Source organism: Solea senegalensis, linkage group LG16, assembly GCF_019176455.1.
Source record: "Solea senegalensis isolate Sse05_10M linkage group LG16, IFAPA_SoseM_1, whole genome shotgun sequence".
Classification (NCBI taxonomy): domain Eukaryota; kingdom Metazoa; phylum Chordata; class Actinopteri; order Pleuronectiformes; family Soleidae; genus Solea; species Solea senegalensis.
The window spans coordinates 7,320,206-7,329,722 of NC_058036.1; the positions used below are offsets into that span (position 1 = coordinate 7,320,206).

A 9,517-nucleotide genomic window follows, 5' to 3' on the forward strand; every position below is an offset into this window, starting at 1 on the left:
GACTGCAGCTCATAATAAAAGCGGTCCTGCCTTAGTTTAACGCAGCAGAGGCTTCACTCAAAATGGCTGATTGGGATCTTAAGAGAAAAGGCTCAAAAGTGATGGAGAATCCTGGTTGCATTCACACACGTTGTTCACTCAGCTGCTCTGTGGCTCACTCTGGGCTAAATTCCTGATGAATGCGATAACAATCACATGAGGTCTCCGATCTGTTTTCTGTACGTGGGGTGTCCTGGACAGAGACAGAGACAGAGACAGAGACGCTGTAGTGTATGTCTCTGTCCTCCCTCTCTCTTTGCTCAGAGTGAGCTGTGCTCCTCTGGTTTATTTTGAGGGGGTCGTATCACAGCTGTCGTATCTGTGGTGGTAGCAGCCTTGCAGAGCCCCTCGACACTCTTCCTTTTCCCCCACTGGCCCTTGGTCCCGGTAAGAACCCTGCTTGCTCGTTGCATTACTTCTCTTGAGATAATTTTGCTCTTAAATAACATAAAAAAAAAATGACTTTGCATTTTTTAAAACAGCTTGTTTGAATAACCTTCTGACGCCCCCACAAGGTTTGTTTAAGATGAGGAGATGTTGAGTTTATTGAGACATGGATGTGTTGTTTGTCCCAAAAAAATGGAAGGTCAATTTGAGAAGAGATTACTTTTAAACTTAACTGCAATGTTGCCCTTATTGTGTCCGTCAACAGTGAAGATATTAACACTGCTTTATCTTACAGTCACTTATTTTTAGTTGAACTTTCTTACAACATGCTGTAGACGAGGTTGCTTATGACGGCACGCTGATGTTTTCTTTGAAATAGTTGCAGCCTTTGTACACGCGTCTGACATTGACATCAATAACAGTGGAATAGAAATTAATAAATAACTTGCCCATATTAAGAAGTTCTTAAAATAGCATGTGGGGCCTGGAACAGGTGCCATGTGCTCTGCTTGTGAAAGCACAGACAGTGTGAAGGCTGCACTAATTTTATGCACGTAAACAGGCTCTGGTTGTGAGCCGGTACTCTTTTAATCACTGTGGTGCACTAATATTCAATAATCCTTTGTTATCATTGTCACGGATGAGTAAGTAACTTGACATTTGCTTCTTAAAATATAGCCACTATGGTTATACTTCCTGAGGGATGTGGGGTTTAATGTGTGGTTTACACTGGTAAACCTCCAGTCACTTAGTGGCAGAGGTGGAAAGTAATGAATTATATTTACTTGCATTATTGGAATTTTTTAAAATCTGTAATTTTAATTTTACTTAAGTATGTTTATTTTGGAAACATTTTTCTACGCTACGCTAAGTGAAAAAATGTTGAAAATGATACTGAATTTCTTTTAAAAATACAAGAAATAAAAAAAATTCACACACCGGAAAAAAATTGATGAGGACGAATTGGTGCTAATTAAGGTCCCTTAGTGACCTTTGGCCCATTTTGACTGATACATTATATGTTTACAGCACTTTAATTTGTAAAGGTTTGCCTTTAATTAAAAACAATGTGAGATTTGTGTCCCCTTGTCCATTTTGAACCCCAACCTTGTTCACAAAGTAACTCAGTAACTTTTACGGTACATTTTAAACAAGCTACTTTACAAATATGGTTACTAATAACTTTAAAATGGAATCCAATCACACCCAACTGTATTTATGAAGCTAATTTGAATGTAAATACAACATATTTTTGATGCGGATCAACTGTCTTTACCTGCACTAGCAGCTAGTCACTGCTGGTCACTTTTATCGCGACACATTGATCCATGTCACAACAATATCAGGACAAGATGAAATATCACCTCTTTTCCTCAGGTCCGTCACAGACCAACCCCGACAGTACTCGCTGAGAATAATGGAGAACAGCCCCGCACCCACTTGTCCCGAGGCACTGCCATCCGAGGGTGGGCACATTGACCTGACAGAAGACCTGGCCCAGCAGCTGGAGGACATCATCAGCACCTACCAGGCTGATGAGATTCCGAGTGAGGACGCAGAGGAGGTCAGGGCCGTCAAAGAGACGGACACCCGCAAGGACCAGAAACTGGAGAAGAAGATGCTCAAAAACCTAGGTGTTTTGTTTGTTTTTGTTTCCTCCAAAAAATGTTATATTGATTTTTAGCTAATGTAGGTTCCATTCAACTCAGTCAGCAGAATTACGCTGAAACTGATAGGTGTGTAAGCAGAGCTGTGACGTGTGTAAGTGCATCCATCGGCAATGCAAGGGCAGGTAAAATAGTATTTCCTCATGCCTTTCCTACCTAAAATGTCTTTTTACAGTTTGAAGCAAACGACTTCTGCTAATCCAAGATTGATGTTCCAACAATAATGACTTATGGTTTAAATATCAGCATGGGACAGTGCAACAAATGAATTATCTTTATCATTAATGGAATTGTTTGGTCGATAAACTGTCAGAACATTGTGATAAATGTAAAAATGATGATGATCTCAGTCCAAAAAAAAAACCCAAAAATAATCCATTTACTCTCATAGAGGAGCTAAGAAATCAGAAGCTTAAGAAGCTGGAATCAGGGATTGGGGCTGCAACAAATCGCTCTATAAAATGTCAGAAAATGGGGGAAAATGTCAAGTTGTGTTTACAAAACATCAGACTGACGACGTCCTCAAATGTTTGGTTTCGTCCAAAAAACAAAGACTTTAAAGTTATGGAGGAGCTACAAAACCAGAAATTGTTTGCAATTGAGCTACCCCCTTAGTTCGTTAAATGTTGCAGCACTCTCCTTCATTTTCCAAAGAGATCAATAAGAGACTTTTGATTGATTCTGTTTAGGGAAGGAAGCCATGCTGCTGATGCAAAGTTTGAACAAGCTCGACACTCCTGAACAGAAACTGGAGGCCATCATCAAGAAGCACGCTGAGCTGGTGAGTGATGATGATGAATGAAGGCAACATACTTGTGTTCTGAGCCACAAGTAAGCTGGAAAGAGGAATGGTATTTAGGAAAAATTATGGATGTGTGTGTTCTTGTGCAGCTGGAGGAGCACCGCAGTGATCAGAAGCAGCTGAAGGTTCTGCAGAAGAAGCTGCTCCAGGTGATGAAGGAGAAGGACCAACTGCAGAGCGAGTACAGCCGGACGGTGCTGGCTCGCAGTAAACTGGAGGGGCTGTGCCGAGAGCTGCAGAGGCACAACAAGACCTTAAAGGTACTTCAGCTCTTCAGCAGACCACACTGCTGTACCAGTAAAAATGGCATAGCTGGAGTGAGAAACATTATTTTTCTAAAAGATGGAATGTTTCCTCCCTTAGAATCATATATTTCTACATGCCTGATGAACAGAAACAGCTACAAGTTGCAGCTGCTAATGACAGGACTTACTGGACGTTCTGTTTCTCAGTATTCTCTGCAATCTAGTGATTGAAAACTAATGAACTAATAAACGCTTGTTCATTTGAAGGCTCACAGAGGCTCAATTCATTCAAAGCTAAAAAAACAACAAAAACTGTTTATTTAAGGGATGCACGATATTATCTGCACAATATCAGCCGATATTGGCTTAAAAATGTATTATCAAATATTAGCAGACATGCCTTGATTCCCTAATACGACTAATAACTAAAGTACACTGTACAGGCTGCTACCTCCTTGGCCTCTATGCTGGCGCGCTCAACAACTATTTATTTACATCTTTATTTATTTTGCACAATGAAGACAATGTATATCTACATCTGCTCTGACATGAGTATATCAAAAAAAAGTGACAAGCAAAATGTCCAATATTGTGTATTCCTACTTCATTAGCTACTACGCCTGATTACATGGGTTAGTAGGGTTAGGAGTAGCTAAATTTTGCAGTTAACTTAAAAATAAAACGAAATATTGTGTTGGACCACTGTCCCGCTTAATTTAGATAGATGTCAGACAGACAGGCAGAAAAATCAGGCCCTACCTAACCTAACAGGCTACCCAGCTCCTAGTACAGGCCTCGACTACTGCTAACAGGCCTCCTGACCTGTGCTGTGAAACCGCTACAGATGGTCCAAAAGGCAGCTGCGCGTCTGGTCTTCAATCAGCCTAAAAGGGCACACATCACCCTTCTGTTCATTGAGCTCGACTGGCTACCCTTAGCCGCCCGCATCAAATTCAAATCACTGATGCTAGCCTACAAAGTGCTCCATGGGTCTGCTCCCACCTACTAAAAGGCTTATGTTACTCCTCGACTACTCCGTTCATCAAAGGATTGTCGTCTTGCGGTGCCAATACTCCACACAAGACAATCTAGACGCTCGGTGTGTTCCACCAGCGTGGAACGACACACCGAGCACTCACAGGGTCATCCCTGTCTATCTTCAAGAACCTTTGGAAGACCTAGATCTTCCAAGAGCATCTTCTGTCCTAGCACTTATCTTACCCCCCTCCCCTGCACAATCTCCTTATGCACTAGCATCCACTTCTGTCAGTCCACTGTTCCTATCTGGTGGATTTATTTCCAAGACTTCTTCTATGTAGCTTAGTCATTGCATCACAAATGGAATCACCACCCAAGTATCATCAGCAGCTGAAATGACCACGTGCTGAGAGTGGTCAGCACATGTTGTGCTCAACAGGAGGTGACGACATCAGCTGCACCAAAAATCAGCCATGGTGTCAAAGCTCAGGATCCCACCTGTCAAACTGCCAGAGCTGCTCAAGGCCATGGTTTCCAAACATACTGTAGTTTAATAGCCCATGACAAACAGGTTTTCATGTAATGAAGTTTAAATTACTGAAGTCATTTGCATCAGATGTTATGAAATATGAATTCTTCTTAAAACGTGACTCAAACTTGTAAATATAAAGCTTTTTTTGACAAAGTAATGCAAAGTTACTTATCCTTCCTGAAGCTGCTGTCTGCAGAAATTCAATCTAAAAGTATACCTATTACTCAGAAACCTTTTCTAAATTAACCATTTAATTACTATGAAACGTGCAGTGTTTCCAAAAGAGTGTGCCTCGGGGGAAATACAATTTTCTTCAATTTGCAAAATTAGTGAAATTGAATCTTACTTTTGAGATAAAATGGGGCTCACAATGACTTTGTCCAATGGTCAAGATTAGGATTAGGATTTAAGATCCTTCATTTGTAACAGGCACAAAATATTTTAATTTCAGTGTTTTCAGTGCTGTTTATCTTTGTTGCTAGTTATCATTGATGCTAGTATACAAATGTGTGTTTTTCGTGGCCTCAGATCACTAAAGTGTGGGACACTCAATCGCCATGGGGAAATACATAAAAACAAATTGGTTGTTTCACTCACACAACAACTCAAACCCATCGTATATAAGAAAAAAAGATCTCCCATCTGAGAAACTGAAAAGGCAGCAGCAAGTGTGCAGCTTTTTTTTCTCCCCACCCTAATAATACTAATATTAATAGATGAATCAACATTCCAGTTTCCTAAGTTTATTTTCTAGTGTTTGTATACTGTTTGTACTGATGCAGCCACTAGACCAGACAGATTGGATTTAATGCTTAGCCCCCAGTATAGATAACAACTGGAGCAGCAGCAAATGAAATTAAAAACTGACGACGTGAAGAAAAATGGGCTGTTTACTGTTTAGTTTGAGAAAAATACTTGGACGTTTATTAAAATCAAACATGTTGTTGGCGTTAGAATTATATTGTTTTAATATAAAGCAATAATTATATATTATGACTGGGACAGGTGAGGTAGGCGGGTTTAACAAAATATTCTTTTTTTGGACCACTTTTTCCCCAATACATCTCATGTAATGTTTAAATTTCCATTTCACTACTTATGAAGTTCATTTAGACATTGTTTTTTGGATCATATTTGACTGGATTAAATGCAGAGTATGTCATTTCTACCACTGGGGTTATTGTCAAAACAATAACAAAATATCTAGTTTGATGACATCGAGCTCAGTGGGATCATTGGAATTTTTGTGTTATTGTCAAGTTTGCTCCCTTTAATGCTAATGATATTTTAATGTGGAAATGTCACATGATATACATTTAAAATAAATCCATTAAGTGACAGACATTTTTTGACAGTGAGTCGGAATCACTTTTAATGTCGAAAAGCCAACGCGATGTAGCTGCATCTATTGCAAGTGTGTGCTCTTTGCTGAAATGTTGACATGTTGAATACAGGAGGAGACCCTGCAGAGGTGCAGAGAGGATGACCTGAAGAGGAAAGAGATTACCACACACTTCCAGGGGACACTCAGCGAGATTCAGGCCCAAATTGAGGAACACAGCAGCCGCAACACCAAGCTGTGCCAGGAGAACAGCGCTCTGGCGGAGAAACTGAAGGGCCTCATTTCACAGTACGACCAGCGAGAGACGGTATGGCTCCTGTCTCATTATACAGAGACATAGGTTTAAACCAGACAGTTGCAGTTGCAGTTTCAGAAAAGCATTATATTGTGAATTTGTACTAATCTACGACATACCTTTTCCCTGAACTTGTAAAACCTCACACATCTGGTCCCCTGGGCTCCCATCAAACAGATGAATTATTTTTAAAATTTCACCCAGGTCTTACATTTATTAGCTACAGTGCTTCAGTCATGTGTAGCCAAAGCTCCCTAAGCAAGAACAGAAAGAGCTTTCTGTATGAAAATGGCTCATAAATCCTCCTGAATGTCTTCCAGAACCTGGAGAAGGTCTTCAAACACAGAGACCTGAAAGAAAAGCTGCTGGAAACCAAACTTGCGCAGGCGAACCTGATACTGAAGGAGACGGAGCAGAAGCACAAGCTGGACAAAGAACTTGTATGTTCCACAAGATTTGAAATCTCATATCTGGAAGACTAACCCACTAATGCATATTTCCAATATTACACAGATGCTGAAACAGGTGACAGAGTTTAAATCGCAAGTGAAGGTCATGAAGGAGCAAGAGATCGATATGAGAGGCCAGGTATACAGTAACAGAGCATCATGAGCAGAAATGGCTTGTTGTTCCACCTCCCCAGAGACACATGTAATATCTTTTACACCACCATTTCTCCTCAGCTCGATATGTACTCCAAGAAGTTTGATGAATTCCAGGGCACAGTTTCAAAGAGCAACACTGTCTACAGCGGCTTCAAGCAGGACATGGACAAAGTAAGAACTGCTTTGCAGAACATTTGAAGTTCGTCTCGGGATGTTTGTTAGATGATCTAGTTCATCCGCAAGTAACGAGATAATAAAAACAAGAATAGGAATAAAAAGAGTCCCATGAGATTTAAACTAACACTTCAAAAATGTCCTACGCTCAAATTATTTTTAGAAGTTGCTTTGATTATGAACGGTTTAATGTGTTTTCTGTGTTGTAGATGGCCAAGAAAATGAAAAAGCTGGAGAAGGAGTGCCAGTCATGGAAGACTCGCTTTGATGGCTGTAACAAGAGTTTGGTCGACATGGTGGCAGATGTAAGAAGCATTTATTCCTTTCACGCGTTCAGCCACAAATAAGGACTAAATAAAATAAATAAATGCAAGACTGATATACATTTTGATCCACAACAGAGAACGGTCAAGGAAAAGGAGTTTGAGCTGGTCATTGTCAAGAACCAGAAGCTTGAGAATCTGTGCAGGGCTTTGCAAGAGGAGAGGAAGAGTCTTTATGAGAAGATGCAGGGTACTGGAAGTCAACAGGACGTCAGCACTGCTGAACCAATAGAGAAGGAGGTTCCTGAGGTGAAGGAGACCGCTGAAAATGCAGAAGACGACCACCCAGTCCAGAAAAACGACGCCCCCGCCACTGTTGCCCCGACTCCACTGTCCAAGGAACTGACTAAACTGAAAGCCGAGCAGGCCCGTCTCAAGGAGATCGCCAGTTCATTCACTATCTCTCATGTTATAGCCACAGAAACGGTTGAGAGCCAATCACAAGGACCGTCAGAGGGCGTCCATATAGAGAAGAGCAACGGCGAGCACCTCCAGGAAGAGGAGAAGGCCGGAGTCCAAGATCAGAGAGATTTGGAAATGGAGTCCGTTGATTGATGTTGCAAATACTGTGACCTGCTTCCTGTGAGATTCATACAAATAAAATTAAAAAAAAGCTGGCTTTAATGTTCAGTGTCTGATCCTGATTTGTCAAGACACAAGAGATGCTTATTCTAGGATAGTATAGCTATGTGGTTTTTCAAACCCACAGGTTATAACCATTGTGATGGTTAAATGTGTTGTTGTGGGGACATTGGGGGCTGTCTCCACTCGCCGTAATGTCTGTTATTAGAAAACCAGCCATGCAAGACCAAGACCGCTGACCTGGAGTCTTCATGAAGTCCTCAGGTCTTGTGAGAAACATGAATTGCTTTACACCCTAGCCATGTACCGGCTATAGGAATTGAAAAACACAGCATGCAAAATGGATTGTTTTTGTTTATTTAAAGGTGCTATATGTAAGCCATATATTACATTAAGACCATAATATGACCATGATATGTCCTCACTGATATTGGCTCCCCCAGTATATTCACAAAATACATTTTCATTTGCAGGCCACAAACCGCCACCATCAGAAACCGCTGCAAGTTACGACACTAAAAAGCCTCAGTGGCCTTCTCAAAAACGTCTCAGGCCGGGAAAAGAAGGAAAAACAAATCTCCGCAGTGGAGATAAAACATGATATGGTTAAATAAAGATGGCCATTATTGTCACCTTGTCGTCTACTCTCATCAGCTGACGTACACCCCATTATGATTAAAACACACCAACCAAAGTAACAACAAATCAATATTACTACATAAACTGTATATGTAATGAGGACTCGTGGGTCAAACCACACCTATTTTCGAACCTTCGTTTGATTCGTTCACGCATTCCCTACTGGCTTATCCTCCACACGAGGGCCACCTGTGACCAGACATGTGACCAGAAAAATCGAATAAATTAATATTTAAATTCAACTGAAAGGATTGGAAGGATTCCCTCAAGATGTAAAAATATCAGTGACAGAAAATGATGCATTAAAAGTAAATTTAAATTACATAATTAAATTACAGTTGTACACCTGTATGTGGAAAAACCTGTATAGTGGAAAACACAGGCTTTTTTCTGCCCTTGTGAAATAATGTGTGTTTTGGGGACATTTCGGAAGATTTTGTCAAATGTTGGGAAATACAACATTGTTTTTTTTCTATCTAGGTGCTGCCAGGGTTTCTACAAATCAAATTTAAACCTTTTTAATGCCACTTTGAATGAAATGTAATACCAACTGCGCTACCATAACAGTTCAAATGACATAATGGAGGATGAGTATGGATTCTAAGCCCTAGAAAATTATTATATACCAAGTTATGTTGCATGAAACAAGCACCCTTTTCCCATAATCTCTAACACTTTTGTGAGCTCTTTTGAATATCTGGAGTGTGACAGGCAAACAGTGTGACGGTGTTAAAAATAAAGCAAGTCGGGCAGAGTAAAACTTAACACTTGCTAACGGATGTTTTGGTATAAAATCAGTGGTGTGTCCCTTTAAATTGAGCTTTTGGAGAAAACCGTTTAGCAATTAGGTCAGAGTGGATTTGGAAAGGAAACAGAGATTATTTGACAGCAGTGCACTGATAAGACG

The 9,517-nt window shown here is 40.4% G+C and overlaps 1 protein-coding gene and 1 long non-coding RNA gene across 2 annotated transcripts in view; one reads left to right on the forward strand and one right to left on the reverse strand.

Moving 5' to 3' along the window:
- Positions 1–9,517, reverse strand: part of LOC122782883 — a 30,421-nt gene that overhangs the window by 18,916 nt on the left and 1,988 nt on the right. The gene's annotated exons all lie outside the window — the stretch shown is intronic.
- On the forward strand, positions 340–8,013 carry txlnbb (taxilin beta b). The gene is made up of 10 exons (XM_044047430.1): positions 340–426; positions 1,804–2,060; positions 2,783–2,874; positions 2,985–3,155; positions 6,105–6,299; positions 6,608–6,727; positions 6,801–6,875; positions 6,971–7,063; positions 7,276–7,371; positions 7,468–8,013. The coding sequence occupies exons 2-10, from the start codon at positions 1,844–1,846 to the stop codon at positions 7,942–7,944; spliced, it is 1,536 nt and encodes a 511-aa protein (XP_043903365.1). The 5' UTR covers positions 340–426; positions 1,804–1,843; the 3' UTR covers positions 7,945–8,013.

Coding starts and splice junctions, on each gene's coding strand:
- txlnbb (XM_044047430.1), top strand. CDS start 1,844: ATGGAGAACAGCCCCGCACCCACTTGTCCCGAGGCACTGCCATCCGAG. Junction 6,876..6,970: donor AGATCGATATGAGAGGCCAG/GTATACAGTAAC, acceptor ATTTCTCCTCAG/CTCGATATGTACTCCAAGAA. Junction 7,372..7,467: donor TGGTCGACATGGTGGCAGAT/GTAAGAAGCATT, acceptor GATCCACAACAG/AGAACGGTCAAGGAAAAGGA.